The sequence below is a fragment of the Scyliorhinus canicula genome, chromosome 17, assembly GCF_902713615.1.
Source record: "Scyliorhinus canicula chromosome 17, sScyCan1.1, whole genome shotgun sequence".
NCBI classification, from domain to species: Eukaryota; Metazoa; Chordata; class Chondrichthyes; order Carcharhiniformes; family Scyliorhinidae; genus Scyliorhinus; species Scyliorhinus canicula.
The window spans coordinates 64,211,342-64,231,431 of NC_052162.1; the positions used below are offsets into that span (position 1 = coordinate 64,211,342).

Sequence of the window (20,090 nt, forward strand, 5' to 3'; positions counted from 1 at the left end):
CGAGCCGTGCTGCTGGCCTGCTTTAAAAACCAGCGATTTAGCCTGGTGAGCTAAACCAGCCCCTCTTTCGACACCCAGGGATAGAGAAGGTCCAGGGCATTTACCAACTTTTTAGTCCATTAATTTCTCCAGTACTGTTTCTTTCAGTTCCTCATTCACGCTATCCTCGAGTACTTCTGGGGGGTTTTTTGTATCTTCCTCCATGGGAACAGACACAAAGGGCGGGATTTAACGACCACCCCGTCGCCTGTTTTTCAGTGGTGGAAGTGGCCAGCCAGCGGGATCTACCAATCCCGCCGTTGTCGATGGTATTCCTGGTTGACTGTACTCCTCGTCGCCGGGAAACCAGAGCACCGGAGTGGGACCGGAATATCCTGCCAAAATATTTGGTTTGTCTCTGTTACTATTTCCTTATTTCCCTATTATTACTAATCTTTTTGTGGCTGCTTTAGCTCAGTGGGCTAGCCAGCTGGTTTGTGATGCAGAACAAGGCCAGCAGCACGGGTTCAATTCCCTTACCAGCCTCCCTGAACATGCGCCGGAATGTGGTGACTAGGGGCTTTTCACAGGAACTTCATACTTGTGACAATAAAAAGTTATTATTATTATTACCTACAGATGCCTTTACAGTCCATCTTTATGTTTCTCGGTAGTTTACTTTCTAATACTATTTTCCTTTTCTTTACCGGTGTCCTGGTCCTCCTTTGCGGAATTCTAAAATGCTCCCAATCCTGACGTTTTTTTGGTAACTTTATCAGCCTCTTTCTTCTGATCTAATAAAACCTTTAAGCTTCTCTTTGTGCCAAACGAATGTATATTTATTGTAAAACTTTTTCTTTCTTTTCCTTACCACCTATTGCCATTAACACACTGAAATAACCTCTCATCAATGGCATATTTCAATGGCCTGGTTGGGTAAAGTGTACATCAACTGATTTGCACAAAATTATTGCCTTATTGTATTCCATGTGAAGTTTATTTGTGCCCTTTCATAGAAAGCTTACCCAACAGTTAGAGACTCCATCAGTATTTATAAAATGGCTTACCCAATTAATTTTCCAGGAAATTACAACTCTCTAGTAACGTCAAAATGTTAATTACACAGCATTTGACTCACCATCATTGCATTTATATTTGCAGAGCCCATCCTCTCCACCGAGTAAATCCAGCGCTGCGTTCAGATACATGTCAATTTTATGAATTCCATTCCGAATGGTTTTCAGCTTCCCCAGCCAATCTTTGTAGTGTGTCTCTTCTGAGTGGCACCCACAACTCCTCAAAATAATCCCCACAAACACACAAATCAGGAAATGCATGCTCAAGGAGAACTCTGCACTGAACCACTTTTCACTTCAGGTTTTCGGCTGTAATGCACAGAACTTTTTTGTAAGGGTTCATTGGCATCACACATCAAAAATTAAAAATGTTCCTGAAGTCGTGTCAGGGCAATTTAGTGCGGTCAGACTTCACCAGTTACTAAACTATTGACTGCTGTTGCAAATAGTTTTTCTCTGGCAACTGCAGGGCTGTCATGTTGTACAAACATCACTCTTGGTCACATGGATGAGAATAGCCAGACAAATTGGATAGACGTGTCACATTCCTGTAAAACGAGAATGGGGAGAAAAAATGGAGCACCTATAAAATCAAAATGTCTCCAATATATATTCTTTTGAATTCAAAGTTGAAAATTTACGACAACAAATTCCTATTTAGTTCATAACAGAAGCAAGTGAAAGCTCCTGAAGCTGAATGGATAAAATATTTGCTTTGTGATGTAATTTGTCATTCTAATAATTTTGAAATAACGCAATACAGATCAATGCAATTCCTTGGGCAGGTGATACAAATTAAACAATTCACTCATTGTATAGCTAAATCCCATTTGAATTCTTCATTACAACAGCTATTTTAAACTTATGTAGCATACGTCAACAAATCTGAACAGATCAGAGACTGGACTATTTCTTCATAGAAATCACACAATGTCCATTCTGCACAACATTTGTCCGAGGTACCTCAATTACCGATGATGCAAAAAAGACTGGAGCGTTTGAAAGTGGGAAAGGAGGGGCGGCATGCGGCGGCGCAGTGGTTAGCACTCGGAACTGCAGCGCTGAGGACCCGTGTTTGAATCCTGGCCCTGGGTCACTGTTCGTGTGGAGTTTGCACATTCTCCCCGTGTCTGCGTGGGTTTCACCCCCACAACCCAAAGATGTGCAGGTTCGGTGGATTGGCCACGCTAAATTGCTCCTTAATTGGAAAAAAATATATCTGGGTACTCTAAATTTATTTTAAAAAAAAACAAAGTGAGAAAGGAGTAGACCATTCAGCCTCTTGAGCCTATTCTATCATTCTGAGATTACTGCCCAAGTCTCCCACTTGCCTCGGCTCCATATCCCTCAAAATCCTTGGCTAGCTAAAGCTTTGCCATCTCAGATTTAAAATTATTAATTCAGCTAACATCTACTGCTTTTGGTGGGAGAGGATTTCACACTTGATCCTTTGTGTGAAGAAGTGTGTTCGGACTTCTCTCCCAAATAGCAGGTTTTTGATTTTAAACCCCGAATAGCAGGTTTTTGATTTTAAAGTTATGTGCTCTGAAAGCCACTCGCAAGCAGAATGTTTCCTTCCTCTTTTTTAAAAAAATCAATTATTTTCAAAATCCTAAAAACCTCACTTAAATTCTTCTATTATACAGAGAAAATAAACCTAGTCTATTTAATCTCTCCTATCCAGGGACAATAAGGCTAGTCTATTTAATCTCTCCTAATTCTTCATGCCCCATTAACATTTTGGATATCAAGGCCAATATATCCTTTGAAATTGTGGAGCCCAGAACTGTAATCTAGATGTGGTCCAACCAGAGCTAACTGTAGCAAAACTTCCCCACCCTTTATAATTTAGTCATCCAAGTATAAAAGGTTAACATTCCATTAACTTTTTATAAAAACCATGATCACTACATTTTAATGACCTATGTCACACTGACTGCTCTTTGGACCTCCACTATTCCCGTCTTTCTACCATTTACAAAATACTCAAATCCAGCCTTTCTTTGGTGTGCATATAAATTTTGCAACAATCATAGGTAATTTTGCAATAAACATATAGCAATGTTATATCTAGGATTGTTACCATCTGATTTTCAATTGAACAGTACAGTAAAAGTCTAAAAATGCCTATAAAGCCAGACACCAAAAGTTTTGAAATAGGAGGGAGTTAATTCTCCAAGTTAATTATATGGTGCAGAGTGTTCATTTTAACATTCAAGAGTACCACAACTCAAAATTATGGCTCCACCCTGTCCTAACTTGCCCCATGTTAAATGATAAGGGTTAGAATAAAATGGTTACCCTAACATTACAGATAAAGGCCATGAAACACATAAGCAGGTAATAAAACAAAAACATTATTTCCACTTCCATTTTGCTCAATCTGCAATTCCTCTTTCCTTTCTCTATCCTATTCGTCAAGAACTTCAGTCATCTCACCCCCACAATGTGGACCTCCCAAATAAATTAATTTGCCGTTCAAGACTTCAGCTCATCTTAAAATTGTAAATTGTGTTTTTGCTCAAGCAACCAGAAGGCATTCAACTGTCCTGTTCTCTATAACCTCCTTGGCTGTCGTTAAATATTTTAAGTTATTTTCCTCAATAAGATGCATTGTTCCCTGTTCAGCCACTCCCTGTTAAAAAGCACCCCCCCCCCCCCCCCCCCCCCCAAAGGTCTAGTATGGAAGTTGACTGGAATCTGGGAAAGGGCTTGGGTGACCCTCCACTCAAAGCATGAGGCTTTGAATGCAAAGAACAAAGAAAAGTACAGCACAGGAACAGGCCCTTCGGCCCTCCAAGCCCGTGCCAACCATGCCGTCTAAACTAAAATCTTCTACACTTCCTGGGTCCGTATCCCTCTATTCCCATCCTATTCATGTATTTGTCAAGATGCCCCTTAAATGTCACTATCGTCCCTGCTTCTACCACCTCCTCCGGCAGCAAGTTCCAGGTACCCACTACCCACTGTGTAAAAAAACTTGCCTCGCACATCTCCTCTAAACATTGCCCCTCGCACCTTAAACCTATGCCCCCTAGTAATTGACCCCTCTACCCTGGGGAAAAGCCTTTGACTATCCACTCTGTCTATGCCCCTCATAATTTTGTAGACTTCTATCAGGTCGCCACTGAACCTCCGTCGTTCCGGTGAGAACAAACCGAGTTTATTCAACCGCTCCTCATATCTAATGCCCTCCATACCAGGCAACATCCTGGTAAATCTCTTCTGCACCCTCTTTAAAGCCTCCACATGCTTCTGGGAGTGTGGCGATCAGAATTGAACACTATACTCCAGGTGTGGCCCAACTAAGGTTCTATACAGCTGCAACATAACTTGCCAATTCTTATACTCAATGCCCCGGCCAATGAAGGAAAGCATGCCGTATGCCTTCTTGACTACCTTCTCCATCTGTGTTGCCCCTTTCAGTGACCTGTGGACCTGTACACCTAGATCTCTCTGACTTTCAATATCCTTGAGGGTTCTACCATTCACTGTATATTTCCTACCTGCATTAGACCTTCCAAAATGCATTACCTCACATTTGTCCGGATTAAACTCATCTCTCCACCCAAATCTCCAAATGATCCAAATCCTGCTGTATCCTCCGACAGTCCTCATCGCTACCCGCAATTCCACCTACCTTTGTGCTGTCTGCAAACTTACTAATCAGACCAGTTACATTTTCCTCCAAATCATTTATATATACTACGAACAGCAAAGGTCCCAGCACTGACCCCTGCGGAACACCACACATCACTGCCCTCCAATTAGAAAAGAACCCTTCCATTGCTACTCTCTGCCTTCTATGACCTAGCCAGTTCTGTATCCACCTTGCCAGCTCTATCCCTGATCCCATGTGACTTCATCTTTTGTACCAGTCTGCCATGAGGGACCTTGTCAAAGGCCTTACTGAAGTCCATAGAGACAACATCCACTGCCCTACCTGCATCAATCATCTTTGTGGCCTCTTTGAAAAATGCTATCAAGTTAGTGAGACATGACCTCCCCTTCACAAAACCATGCTGCCTTTCACTAATACATCCATTTGCTTCCAAATGGGAGTAGATCCTGTCTCGAAGAATTCTCTCCAGTAATTTCCCTACCACTGACGTAAGGCTCACCGCCCTGTAGTTCGCTGGGTTATCCTTGCTACCCTTCTTAAACAAAGGAACAACATTGGCTATTCTCCAGTCCTCCGGGACATCACCTGAAGACAGTGAGGATCCAAAGATTTCTGTCAAAGCCTCAGCAATTTCCTCTCTAGCCTCCTTCAGTATTCTGGGGTAGATCCCATCCGGCCCTGGGGACTTATCTACCTTAATATTTTTTAAGACGCCCAACACCTCATCTTTTTGGATCTCAATGTGACCCAGGCTATCTACACACCCTTCTCCAGACTCAACATCCACCAATTCCTTCTCTTTGGTGAATACTGATGCAAAGTATTCATTTAGTACCTCACCCATTTCCTCTGGCTCCACACATAGATTCCCTTGCCTATCCTTCAGTGGGCCAGCCCTTTCCCTGGCTCCACTCTTGATTTTTATGTACGTGTAAAAAGCCTTTGGATTTTCCTTAACCCTATTTGCCAATGACTTTTCGTGACCTCTTCTAGCCCTCCTGACTCCTTGCTCAAGTTCCTTCCTATTTTCCTTATATTCCACACAGGCTTCGTCTGTTCCCAGCCTTCTAGCCGTGACAAATGCCTCCTTTTTCTTTTTGACGAGGTCTAAAATATCTCTCGTTACCAAAAGGTTCCCAAAATTTGCCGTATTTATCCTTCCGCACAGGAACATGCCGGTCCTGAATTCCTTTCAACTGACATTTGAAAGCCTCCCGCATGTCCGGTGTTGATTTACCCTCAAACATCCTGCCCCAATCTAAGTTCTTCAGTTCCCGCCAAATATTGTTATAATTAGCCTTCCCCCAATTTAGCACATTCACCCTACGGCCACTCTTATCCTTGTCCACCAGCATTTTAAAACTCACTGAATTGTGGTCACTGTTCCCGAAATGCTCCCCTACTGAAACTTCTACCACCTGGCCGGGCTCATTTCCCAATACCAGGTCCAGTCAGCCCCTTCCCTAGTTGGACTGTCTATATATTGTTTTAAGAAGCCCTCCTGGATGCTCCTTACAAACTCTGCCTCGTCCAGCCCCCTAGCACTAAGTGAGTCCCAGTCAATATTGGGGAAGTTGAAGTCTCCCATCACAACAACCCTGTTATTTTTACTCGTTTCCAATGAGTTTATGCAATGAGGTTTATCCAGGACAGGCGGCAGTATAGTCACCGGTGTGATATCCATTTGTCTTTTGTTGACTTGCACCATCTAATTCTTTGCTGGAGTGATACCCAACTGTGAAACACCATGGGACATTTCACTATGTTAGAGATACAATAAAAGTCCTGTCTTTCTCTTGCCCACTCCTGTTTCCTGTCACAAGAATTAAGGAGTGTAAACCCACCTTTGAATCAGGAGGCTTTGGCTTCAAGCCTTCAGAGTGTAAACTAAACTGACACTTCAGTGCCATACTGCAAGTGCTATACTATTAGCGGTATTGTTTATGGATATGATGCTACAACTATGATCTGCCATCGCAGGTAGGTGTAAAAAGGCTGGGAAATGATCGCAGGTATGTGTTGCAACAATTTGAAATATTCAAACTTGAGATTGCATGGAGCTGAGCTCTTCGCCTTGTTTCTGTGGGACGCAGCCCAAGATATTTAAAACCTAAAAAACAGGTTTGAGTGAGGCCGCGACCTAGTCAGGCTGTGATTTACAACATTACGTGTTGTACCTTCCACCGCACGGCCAGAGTGCACTCACTTTAACCCATTTCCGATAAGTAACACACTTGTGTTGACGTAGCGAAAATTACCTCTCACCACGCACCGAAACCGCTGATATCACACCGGTGACTATACTGCCTCCTGTACTGGATAAACCTCTCATTGCATTCAAAGCCTCATGCTTTGAGTGGAGTGTCACCCAAGCCCTTTCCCAGATTCCAGTCAACTTCCATACTGGAACTTGGCACCCCCAGTGGAGTGCTTTTTTAACAGGGAGTGGCTGAACAGGCATCAATGCATCTTATTGGGGAAAATAACTTAAAATATTTAAAGACAGCCAAGGAGGTTATAGAGAACAGGGCAGTTGAATGCCTTCTGGTTCCTCGTGCAAAAACACAATTTACAACTTACTTCTGTGCCAGCTCTTTGCTATAGTTCCATGGCAGCACGTCTGGGAGACTATGCAGATTTTAGAAGAACCAAAATAATAAGTGGGTACAATTAATCTTGTTGAGAGCAAATGTTTATCATATTTAAGGCCACATTTCCAATATTTACCCAAATGTTGGCCTTTAAACAAATACAAGCTAGATTAATGTAGCTCAATAGTTTAAAAACAACTTTTTGCAACTAATTCCATGAAAATATGATGTCCGAATTAAGTTTACCATATTCATAGAAAAATAACCTAACCTCCACTTGTTTATACTTGCTCCTGATTTTCTCTCAATCACCTCCTTCATACAATCCCTACAGTGCAGAAGGACCCCATTTGGCCCAATTAGTCTGGACCAACCCACCAAAAGAGCACTCTAACCAGGTTCATTCCCCATCCACCATGCCCTATCCCAAAATGACCTGCACAACCCTGGACATTCAGGGAAAGTTTAGCATGGCCAATCCACCTAATGTGCACATCCTTGGACTGTGGGGGGAAACCTAGCACCCCAAGGAAGCATACATAGACAAAGAGAACATGCAAACTCCACGCAGTCACGCAAGGCTGGAATCAAATCCAGGTCCCTGGCGCTCAAGGCAGCAGTGGTTATCATTGTGCCACCCTCTTACATCGCTTGACTCTGTCCAGTCTTGTCTTCCTCATCACTTTACTTGTCTCCCATTTCAATTATCTCATCTTTCTAATCCCCTCCCTCCCTTCTCCATCTAACTCCTGTCACCCTGATTCAGCTGTGAGAAATTTGTGGGTTTAAATCTCACCGCAGGTTTCATCACAAATGACACTCAAGTGTAGAGAAAGCTTCTTTCAGATGAAACATCAAACTAAGTCTCTATCTTGGTTAGCATGCTATGATCTACGATCCGCCTGATCAAGTGGTCATATTCAAACAGCCATGATGTGGAGATGCCAGCGTTGGCCGGGGGGGGGGGGGGGGGGGGGGGGCACAGTAAGAAGTCTTACAACACCAGGCTAAAGTCCCAACAGGTTTATTTGGGATCACTACCTTTCAGAGTGCAGCTCCTTCATCAGGTGAAGGATAATTCAAAACATTTGTTTAAATAGCAACTGATTGCACTTCAAAAGTAATCTATTGTTTGTCAAAGTGCTTTGGGACATCTTGTGATATGAGAGGCAGCATAGTGTGGTACAGTGGTTAGCACTGCAGCCTCACAGCACCAGAGACTCAGGTTCGATTCTGATCTGTCTCTGCAGTTTGCACATTCTCCCAGTGTCTGCATGGGTTTTCGCCGGGTGCTCTGAATGGTTCATGCTAAATTGCCCCTTCGTGCCCCAATGTTAGGTGGGATTACGGATTGGCAGGCACTGCTCTTTCAGAGGGCTGGTGCAGACTCGATGGGCCGAATGGCCTCCTTCTGCACCGTAGGGATTCTATATAGATCGAGGTTGTTTATTTCTCTCCCCTTCCCCTTCCCCCTCTATTTATTAGGCTGTCACTGTGTCGCACTTCACTTCCTGGTTAACTTTTCTTTCACTCTTTCTCAAATCCTGAACATTGACGCAGACCACTGCAGAAAAGCACCAGACCCAACATTCGCCCCTTTCCGAAGGGGAAACGAACATTTGGAGCCGAAACGGCTGACACTTCCCTCCAATCTCTATCATACTCACCCTCTGCTCGTATTGTCCAATGTTCACACTCAGCCCGTGTTGTCTTGTCGCTGCGGGTCCTTTATCTCATGTGGCGCTGTTTGATGACGACGAAAGGAGCCGCTTTCTTTTTCATTCGTACATAATGTTTTAATGAATCATCCACCATATACCCCCCCCCCCCCCCCCCCCCCCAGAAAAAGGTGAACACCTCGATATCGCACCCGTGTGGGGTAATAAATGAAATAGCCCGTCAGGTTACTTGGCAGCTTGTGTTCTGCAGGAATTGTGTCAAGCGGCTGGTGTCTGGCTCTCTCTCTCTCTCCAGGGCAACATGCCTCCTAAAGGGAAGTCTAAGAGTGGGAAAGGTGTGTTTGGTTTTAACTTTGTCTCATCGTATCAGTATTCGGATTCAAGTTAAATGTTATTGCTTGTGAAAATATGGCTGGAAGAGGATCGTTTGCTGTTTTTCAACCTCACCCTTACCAAAAAAAGCTTGTATTTGGGGTGCTCCTGTAAAATACAGAGCTGGATATTGAGTAATAAAAGAGTAAGAGATTGATCAACAAATGTCTACAATTGAGGTTGGCCTTAAGCGTGGCCCAGATGAGAGTGTCTGGTGATAATGGCTATTAATTAAATGGCTTTTATATAATTCTTGCTGGTTGTGAGTGCAAATACTGACTGAAATTGCTTCTAGGTGACCGCATGGTCAGGATTGCTGATTTTCAACAGCTAGTATGCCGAGGGGAAAATGTGGGCGCAATTCACCTGTACAATTTCTAAGTTCATTTGTGCCGGGTTGTTCAGGGAGTTTTCTACCGGCCCTGCCAGCGAGTTTCCCACCGTTATCCAATGACACAGTGGAATTCACTGCAGCAGGATCCCCTGGTCCGCCAGGAGGGCACCCGCACCCGTCCCGACGGCATGGGGTGGCCATAATGTGAAATTCCTTCGGCCTTCTGCAGGAACGGAGAATCCCACTGCCGGTGGTGGCACGCCGCACCGAAAAACACGACTGGCGGACCAGAGAATCCACCCCCCTAGTCATCCTTTGGGCCCAAGGGAGTTTCTCACCAGTTTAGCCCACACTTAGAATTTTTTTCAGCATTGGGGAACTAAACTCAGAGATCGGGTCGCCATTTTGAAAGTGCCCAATCTCAAGTGAGCTTGTGGGTCCCCCACACATGGGAAATGTCACCCCCCCCCCCCTCTCCCCCACACACATATGTACAGCACGGTAGCCTTGTGGATAGCACAATTGCTTCACAGCTCCAGGGTCCCAGGTTTGATTCCGGCTTGGGTCACTGTCTGTGCGGAGTCTGCACATCCTCCCCGTGTGTGCGTTGGTTTCCTCCGGGTGCTCCGGTTTCCTCCCACAGTCCAAAGATGTGCAGGTTAGGTGGATTGGCCATGATAAATTGCCCTTAGTGTTGGGTGGGGTTACTGGGTTATGGGGCTAGGGTGGAGGTGTTGACCTTGAGTAGGGTGCTCGTTCCAAGAGCCGGTGCAGACTCGATGGACCGAATGGCCTCCTTCTGCCCTGTATATTCTATGATAATCTATGATATGGGCACTACCCCACACCTCCAAGTGAGGACACCCCTTCTGGGGTCCCTCCCCCTTGGCCCCTTACAGCACCCTCTCCCCTTCCAGGACCCCATTCTCCCTACTTACCTACCCTGCACACCCCCACCCTTCAAACCTCCCCCCCCCCCCCCCCCCCCCCCCTTTCATTGGCATGGGCCCCCTCAGGCACCCTTGCAATGCCATCTTAGTATCTGGGGAGTGCTCCTGCCAGCTTGGCAGTGCCACGGTGCCCACATTCCAGAGGTTCACAGTGCACTAACCCTGGCATCCCATTTCACATCCCGGGAAGCCCTCCAATGCCGTCCTGCCTTGTTCATGTACTTGTGGACCAGCAATGATCAGTGCCCGGCTGCAGCCCCCTGGGGCCGGTGAATCGAGGGAGACCGGTAAATCCTGGGTAGGTAGGCCTTAAGTAGGTTTAAGAACTACTTCAGCGTGAGCCGTTTGGTCCCATCTGTTTTGGGCAGAGTTCCGATTCCGATGCTTCTCAGTTCTTGGGTGAATCCCATGAGGCATGGAGGCTGCCGGGAAGCCCTTGGGGGTCTCTCCCCGGATTCTCCAGCCGGGTAGTGCTCTCAGTTGAGCGCAATGCAACCAGAGAATCATGCCCTATATGTCCAAATCTAACCAACATATTATGTTTTATCCACATTCACAACGAAAATGGTTACTTTAAAAATGGTGGATCTTATTTTAGGGGCTGTACACTGCAGCCCTTGATGTAATATATTTGTATTTTTCATTTAAAAATGAGCATGCGCCAGATTACTTTTCTGTGATGCAAAATGATGTGCTACCTAGTTGGATATGTCAAAGTTTGCACATTTCTTCCTTGGCCTGATTTTGCACTGGTGTGGATGATTTGATTAGTTCATGTGCCCTTGGATTTAGGAGGGGGGAAACCTGGTCAAGGTATGACTTCTGAACACTTGCTGTCAGACAATGCACATATTGGAGCAAAATGGGTGTTCAGTTTTGTGGCCCCTTGCAGTTGCCTGGGCACACTTCCCTGCTGTCACTAGACACCTAAACGACCCTCTTATGGACTGACCTGATCTCTTCACACGTCTTTACACGATGCCGGTGTCTATGTATTTACATTATGTACTTTATTTTGCCCTATATTTTCTTTTCATGTACAGAATGATCTATTTGAGCAGCACACAGAACAACTTTTCACTGTACCTCAGTACATGTGACAATAAACCAATCCAATCATACATTGGAAGAATAAATGGAGTGTCCTTTAAGTGCTGGAGTAAACCCATGTACACCTATAATTACTTATATCACAGTGTAATACAGGTTGTCACATCAACACCCTTTACCGCTTTCAACTGGACATTCACGTACATTGCACAAATCTCCATCCAGTGTTTTTGAAGGTCGACTCAGAAAGCATCTTGCCAGATATAAATTATTACGTGTTTTATTTCACATCAAGGGAACACAACAATTATGTTCAAGTTCACTTAATTCAATCAGTGCAACTTGTCCTCATGTTATAATTCAAAATAAATGAACATGCTATGCTTCTTTATATCAGTGGGGCATTTTGCTTGGCTTAAACAAAATAATTCCTCACTACCCTCTTGAATCCTCCTTACAAGTCTTGTGAAGGTTTGCTTTTACAGTTTTGTTTAAAGACCTGAATGACAGCCTGAATTTGTGTCTCAAACTTTTTATTTCTGTGTTTGGAGCGTAAAAGGAAGCCCAATACCAAGCAACTAACGTCCATCGACATATATGGACATAATATCAATGAGGCATTTTTCTGTTGTTGAGATAGACTTTCACTGTCCATTTGGAGTTTGCACATAAGAATAAGAATAATCTTTATTAGTGTCACAAGAAGGCTTACATTAACACTGCAGTGAAGTTACTGTGAAAATCCCCTTGTCACCACACTACGGTGCCTGTTAGGGTACACTGAGGGAGAATTCAGAATGTCCAATTTATCTAACAAGCCCATCTTTTGGGATTTGTGGGAGGAAACTGGAGCACTCAGAGGAAACCCACCCAGGCACGGGGAGAACATGCAGACTCTGCACAGACATTGACCCAAGCCAGGAATCAAGCTCAGGGGCCCTGGCGCTGTGAAACAACAGTGCTAACTACTGTGCTACGTGCCACCCCATGTCTCATTCTCCCCGTGTCTACATGGGTCTCATCCCCACAACCCAAAGATGTGCAGCATAAGTGGATTGGCCATGCTAAATTGCCCCTTAATTGAAAAAAAAAAGAGAATTGGGTACTTTCAATTTATTTTTCAAAAGAGATAAACTAACAAGTTATTATTGCTTATTCTTTGGGGAATCAAACTTTAACTCATTAATAGTCTAAAACTTAAAAAAACAGTACGGCTGTACCTCTGGATCATGCAACCATTTGCTGAATTCCTGTGAATGATGAATTACCAATGCAATACTTTGAAGACAAAGAAACATATTTGATTTTTGTATATTTAAGGTGGCGCAGCTGGTGGTGATAATACTGATAAGAAAGATAAAGGGTCCAAAGGAGGTAATGCAGTGAAGGTAAGTAATCAGAGTATCAACTAGCTTCTTTTATAATACCCTAACCTTTGAATTACAGGCTATTGGTTCAAAAGTCACATAGGAATAAACGTATAGGCGCACGGTGGCACAGTGGTTAACACTGCTGCCTCACAGCGCTGAGGACCCGGGTTCGGTCCCGGCCCCAGATCACTGTCCGTGTGGAGTTTGCACCTTCTCCCAGTGTCTGCTCCACAACAGGGTAGGTGGATTGGCCATGCTAAATTGCCCCTTAATTGGACAAAAAGAAGAATTAGGTAAATATATAAATATATTTTTAAAAACAAAATTTTAAAAAGGAATAAATGTATGATCTAGACAAATATTCCAGTGCAGGTGAGGGATCAAACATCAAATTCGAACCTGATTTTCATGGTGCTTTGAGTGAATGTTGAAGATCCAATTTTTAAAATTGAGGAAGAGTGGAAAACTGCCCTGATATCCAGCAAAGATTATTCTCTTAACCAGTACCAATATAAAAAGTAATTAATATGGGTGCTTTTGTCAGATTAGTTCCTCTTTTTGACTGCAATATAGTTTTACAAAGAGTGGTTTATGTACTATTATGTAAAATCCTTTGACGTGGGAGCTCTTGTATAAATATATGCATTATCTTACATGAAATGAAATGAAATGAAAATCGCTTATTGTCACGAGTAGGCTTCAATGAAGTTACTGTGAAAAGCCCCTAGTCGCCACATTCTGGCGCCTGTCCGGGGAGGCTGGTACGGGAATTGAACCGTGCTGCTGGCCTGCTTGAAAAGCCAGCGATTTAGCTCAGTGAGCTAAACTAGCATTATTGCAATAAGATAGCACAATCTGCTTTCGATAGAAATATCTAATAATTTCAATTTGTGAGCACTAAATTCACACTTTCATATGTTGTTTATGTTGCATAGTTGAAATTACTAGATAATTAAACAGGGAGGTAGTGGTATTGTCACTGGGCTAGTAAACCAGAGACCCAGAGTAATGCTTTGCGGACCCAGGTTCAAATCTCGCCATTGCAGATTGTGAAATTTGAATTCAATAAAAATCTGGAATTAAAAGTCCAATGATGATCATGAAACCATTGTTGACTGTCATAAAACCCATCTGGTTCACTAATGTCCTTTAGGGAAGGAAATCTGCCATCCTTACCCAGTCTGGCCTCCAGACCTACAGCATTGTGGTTGACTGTTAACTGCCCCTCAAGGGATGGGCAATAAATGCTGGCACATCACATGAATGAATAAAAAAATAAAAGAGCAATTTTGAAAGATCAAGGGTAAATTATATTAATGTACTTAATAGTGTAATACGTTAGTGTGAAAATACTCTTGATTGGAAATTGTAAATTTAAACTATTTACTACCATTTAATTAGAATAGCTAAGCTGATGTCAAACAAGTTGAGCAAAGCCAGGGACCTGGATTTGATTTTAGCCTTGGGTGACTGTGTGGAGTTTGCACATTTTCCCTGTGTCTGCGTGGGTTTCCTCAGGGTGCTCTGGTTTCCTCCCAGTCCAAAGATGTGCAGGTTAGATGGCATTATGGGGTTAAAGGAATAGAGTGGGCCTAGGTAAAGTGCTCTTTTGGAGGGTCGGTGCAGACTCGTTGGGCTGAACGGCTTCCTGCACTATAAGGATTCTATGGTTTCTATGAAACTAGGTATCTGTGTAACTTATTGGTCACACAGTGCAGCTCAGGGTGATCCTAATGGAAAATGAAGTGGAGAAGATTCTTGCATGTTTTTCTGCATCTTGCGGTCAAATATTTTGTTTGATCCAAGCTTCTATGAAGCCCAGTCATAATACTCTCAGCCCTGAGTCAAAGTTTGTAGGCTCAAGTCCAATCCAGGATTTGAGCACTATCCCATCAGTTCTAGTTTCAATTTTTTTTCCTTGTTTAAAAATTCACACATGTTTCATAAAAATCCTAATGAGCGACATCAGGGCAGCAGGGTAGCATGGTGGTTAGCATAAATGCTTCACAGCTCCAGGGTCCCAGGTTCGATTCCCGGCTGGGTCACTGTCTGTGTGGAGTCTGCACGTCCTCCCCCTGTGTGCGTGGGTTTCCTCCGGGTGCTCCGGTTTCCTCCCACAGTCCAAAGATGTGCGGGTTAGGTGGATTGGCCATGCTAAATTGCCCGTAGTGTCCTACAAAAAGTAAGGTTAAAGGGGGGTTGTTGGGTTACGGGTATAGGGTGGATACGTGGGTTTGAGTAGGATGATCATGGCTCGGCACAACATTGAGGGCCGAAGGGCCTGTTCTGTGCTGTACTGTTCTATGTTCTATGTTCTATTTGACATCCTGAACACATTTGCAGGTGAGGCACATTCTCTGTGAAAAACACAGTAAAATCATGGAAGCTATGGAGAAGTTGAAGTCTGGGATGAAATTTAATGAAGTGGCGAGCCAATACAGTGAAGACAAAGCCAGACAAGGAGTAAGTAGAAACTGAAAACATGTGGAAATAGTTACCATAATACATCTGATTTTTAGCAGTAATACTTGGTGCAATTGTCAAACTGCTTGTTACTAAATGCAATATGGCTTCAATTTTTATCTGCTTTTCGCTGCTTCCTCTGTCATTTCATTGAACCTATATAATTTCATGATAAAAAATTACTCTAGGAACATTTCAGCATTGACTTGTTCATTGAAGTGTAGACATCTAGATTCACAACATCATTATCTTTGGCAATTCCTGTATCTGCTGAGGTTATCCTTGAATGCCCTATCTTCTCAATCTTGCCCGTCGCCAGAGGCGTGGTGACCCGCAGGTTAAATCACCATCAGTCGGCTCGTAATCTCATAGGAGAGAGCAGGAACTATGGCAACTTTCACTTTCACCTTGGGCCATGTTTTTTTTTAAATTGCACTATCAGAGTTACAAAGCCAGAGCTCAGAGTGTGGACAGGGGCAAACCCCTAATCCAGCTCCTTGCCTGCTCCAAAATCTAATTCAATTTGAATCCAATTCATGGTCCCCACAAGAGAGACATACCAGATCCAGGCATACACCTGACTTTACGCTCATCTTAGCCAGAAGGCCGAGAAGCGATACCTTGGGCCATGTTGGCAGTGTTCATAAATGCCATTGCATGAGCAGATATGTATTCACTACAAACTGCTGAGTTGTTCAGAGTTATACAGTCACTGGTTACATGTTTTGGTCAGATTGGTGAAATGCACATTCTTTCAGTGAAGAACTGAAGAATGTTTTTACTCGACTGGGTTCATTTGTTGAAATATTATCATTGAATGTCATCCTACAAACTTGTCTGGATGGACTGTGCGGTCATATTTTCTCAATTCCCAATGGTGACATTCTGATATGATAATGTGTTAAACTGCACAAATGCAATAGCACTAGATTCAAAACATGTTGTGAAAGCCGACATCCCATCCAACAACCACCCCTGGATGCGGGCACCCCTCATACCATTCCCTGTCCGTGATTTAACATTCTGTGTATTATTTGGCCAGCAAATACAGTTGAGTTAAAAGTTGGGGTTAGGCTATTTGTGTAACTTTGCCTGCAAGACTTAAACACAATTAATCAACAAATGCACATATACACAAAAGGTTTTTTGTTGTACACTTATCAAATAAATTGAAAATGATTGTTTTCCATCTTAGGGCGATCTGGGATGGATGACCAGAGGTTCAATGGTGGGACCCTTCCAGGAAGCTGCTTTTGCTCTGTCCAACAGCACAACAGACAAACCTATTTATACTGACCCCCCTGTCAAAACTAAATTTGGCTATCATATCATCATGGTTGAGGGAAAAAAATAACATTTTATTTATTTTCAGTTCTCAGTAAAACCATACTTTTTGAATAGAAATGGAATCATTTTCCCTTCTTTCTGCAGACCCAGACCAATTACAACAAAGAATAAACTAACAGCCTGCTTTCAGGGCTCCAGTAGTATTATTTTCACTGTCTGTAAAGAAACACATGGATGGATAAGGAATTACTCTTTTTTTTGATATCCTAGCCCTCGTGCAAAAGTGGCTATGATATACCGTGACTTTTCATTCAGAGAAAAACCATTGCAAGTTTGTACTATTTAATTTGACTTGTTGGTGGAACATATCAAGATAAACGGTATAATGTTGAACACAATTCCTGCACTGTAAATTTTATTTAAAGTTTAATCTACGATTTTTAGAATTTATTGTCAGTCCTGGTTTTATGAGATGAAAATCTACAAAAATGGTTTTGGTACTCTTTCCACTACCTGTGAGTAACTGACCACTCTGTAATATAGAACTACACAGAAGAGGAAGGCCACAGGTTTAATCGACAAATCTATTCTGAGTTACCAGTTACCTCGTCTCAGTTAAGGCAGTTATACGACCTCTTGAACAGTCATCATGGCCAACCATGCATTTTAATAGTGCACATTTTCAATTTAATTACACCAATTAAAATGTCTTGCAGCTGAGCACAGAACCTAATCACAGATTGCAACGGTATTGCATTGTAATACCGTTTACCGGGAAGTTTTGAATTTGGTAAGTAGTCGGCCTAAAATTTAGTCTTAACATTTAGGGGAACAAACGTACTTCCAAGCGCTGCACAGTATTCTTCATTGAAAACAATGAGGAAATTCTCACAGGCAATGGTCGCTGTGCTCACTCCCAGGGAATTGAGGTAAGCCCACACAAGGGCAGGCACCATGTGAACTAATTTCTCCTCATTAGAATTTTTAAAAGTGCAACAGCCAATCAGCTGTCAGCGATTGCGTGAATATTCTTTTTAAAACTTTTTTAATTAATGGGCAATTTAGCACGGCCAATCCACATCTTTGGGTTGTGGGGGTGAGACCCACGCAGACACAGGGAGAACGTGCAAACACCACACGATCAGTGACCCGGGCCTGGGATTGAACTCGGGTCCACAACGCCATGTGCGATTGCATGAATGGGGGGTATTTATTGTGACCTGGAAGCTGACTGATGAGGCTCAAAAGGTGTATAACGATAAAAAGATTTCTGTTGCAATCTGTGACTGCAGATTGCCATGTTAATTGAGTGGATCATCACATTCTCCCCATGTTTGCGTGGGTTCCGCCCCATAACCAAAAGATGTGCAGGGTAGGTGGATTGAACATGCTAAATTGCCCCTTAATTGGATACTCTAAATTTTAAAAATAAATAAATTGAGTGGATCATGTTTCCAGGAGCATCCATTCAGCTCGGAAATCCAGCCTCAATAGTTTATCCGAGCAGCAGATTTAAACAGTACACAAACACCATCAGAAGCAGCAGAGGCTATTGGGAGCCAAACAACAAACACTAGACAGTGTTATAGTGAGCACAGAGTGGGGAGTGTTGCATGTCAGTTACAGTTATTCGATTTGTGCTTTTACCAGTCTGTTTACCTGTTTGCTAAACAGGTAAATGGCCTAAAAACTAAAAGAATAGATATTTCCATCTAGTACAGTTTGTCAAGATTGCAGTTTGTGGATAGCAAGACTTCCTGAGTGAAAACATATAATAATAATCTTTCTTAGTGTCACAAGAAGGTTTACATTAACACTGCAATAAAGTTACTGTGAAAACCCCCTAGTTGCCACATTCCGGCGTCTGTTCAGGTACACGGAAAATTCAGAATGTCCAATTCACCTAACAGCACGTCTTTTGGGACTTGTGGGAGGCAACCGGAGCAGCCCGAGGAAACCCACGCAACCACGGGAAGAACGTGCAGAATCCGCACAGTGACCCAAGCCGGGAACCGAACCTGGGACCCTGCCACTGTGAAGTAACAGATTTCTCACGCTTACAGTCATTGAGCTGGAGAGCGAGTTGGAGACTGGACTATTTGCTCAGACCTTGGTCACACTCTGGAAAATTGAAGGATCCAAACAAGTTTGGGTGACCATTTAATGTACTGAGGACAACCAGGTGAAATAGAGAATGAGGATCTGTAGAAACTGATCCCATCCAACAGGTACAATATATTGCTGAAAAACGTGATTACTTACTATTAAAGTTTTTCATTTGCACTCATCAGGACAGCTACACAAAATAAACCAACAGGAAAGAGACACTGGCATATGCCCGACAATGTGGAACATTGCCCAGATGTGTCCTGTACACAAGAAACAGGACACCATTACAGTACAAACATCCCTCGTGCTCTGGAGTCGGCTTCCCCAGTCAACCAGGCCGCCAACGCCTGCTTGCATCGACAAGATCGTCACAACTTTACATTTTATGGACACATTGTCCGTCACAGCATCCCAAATTTATCTAGTGCCATTCTCCCATTTCCTTGTAACGCTGCACATTCTTCCTTTTTAGATATCAGCCTAATTCCTTCTTGAATGTTTCAATTGAATCTACTTCCACCCTAGCACAGGCATTGTCAAACTCGGTGGCGCGACCCGCAGGCGGGTGTCGGGAGGGTTGCGGAGCCATCCGTCACGGCGCACCCGATTGTGCAAATCTGCGCGCAGCAGCTGGCTGTTAATAACGCCGGCTGCAAACATGTAAAAAAAAATGCTGCTGCACTGCGCATACATGCCGGATCATCTGCGCGCATGCGCAAAACTGCGCATGCGTGCCGATGATCGGGTATGCATGCGCAGTGCAGTCGCTTTTTTTTAATGGTTACAGCTTTTTGTTTTACAAGTTCAGGGCCGATTTTATTCATTTAATTTTTATTTTTTCATTTTCATGCTTTTTTTTTACAAGTTCGGGGGGGGGGTTTATTTGATTAAAAATTTTACAGGAAAAAATTCAGAACTTTGGACAGATGGAGACTCCATACTTTCCGACTCCAGAAGGCTCCACCTTCATCCAACAGGTTTCATTGGAGGGGTGTGTACAAGGGCCAAAGGGACCCAAAACCATTTCCTCCAATTTTGTCAGCAGCAATCAAGGTAAGAGAAAATGGTGGGTCGTGCTGGTCGGCCAGTTTGGGTCCCGAAGGTTGGCCAGTTGGTAAAAATGGGTCCCCGGAAAAAAAGTTTGACGAACACTGCTCTAGCAGATCTTACCACACATTGAATTAAAAATCTTTTATCTTGTATTGCGC

The 20,090-nt window shown here is 43.3% G+C and overlaps 2 protein-coding genes across 3 annotated transcripts in view; one reads left to right on the forward strand and one right to left on the reverse strand.

Moving 5' to 3' along the window:
- Nucleotides 1–9,072, reverse strand: part of pla2g12a (phospholipase A2, group XIIA) — a 72,087-nt gene extending 63,015 nt beyond the window's left edge. Inside the window, exons 1-2 of one of the 2 annotated variants that reach the window (XM_038774457.1) lie at nt 8,936–9,072; nt 1,118–1,603 (exon numbers count right to left, since the gene is read on the reverse strand). In XM_038774457.1, the coding sequence (XP_038630385.1) occupies nt 1,118–1,316 (199 nt within the window). In that variant the 5' untranslated portion in view covers nt 1,317–1,603; nt 8,936–9,072. The remainder of the gene's footprint in view (nt 1–1,117; nt 1,604–8,935) is intronic. The other variant, XM_038774456.1, reaches the window with a different exon arrangement.
- A 21-nt stretch (nt 9,073–9,093) lies between these two features.
- Nucleotides 9,094–17,171, forward strand: pin4 (protein (peptidylprolyl cis/trans isomerase) NIMA-interacting, 4 (parvulin)). Its single transcript, XM_038774458.1, has 4 exons — nt 9,094–9,282; nt 12,974–13,041; nt 15,367–15,486; nt 16,682–17,171. Exons 1-4 carry the CDS (start codon nt 9,249–9,251, stop codon nt 16,838–16,840), a joined length of 381 nt encoding a protein of 126 aa, XP_038630386.1. The 5' UTR covers nt 9,094–9,248; the 3' UTR covers nt 16,841–17,171.
- Nucleotides 17,172–20,090: the final 2,919 nt, after the last annotated feature.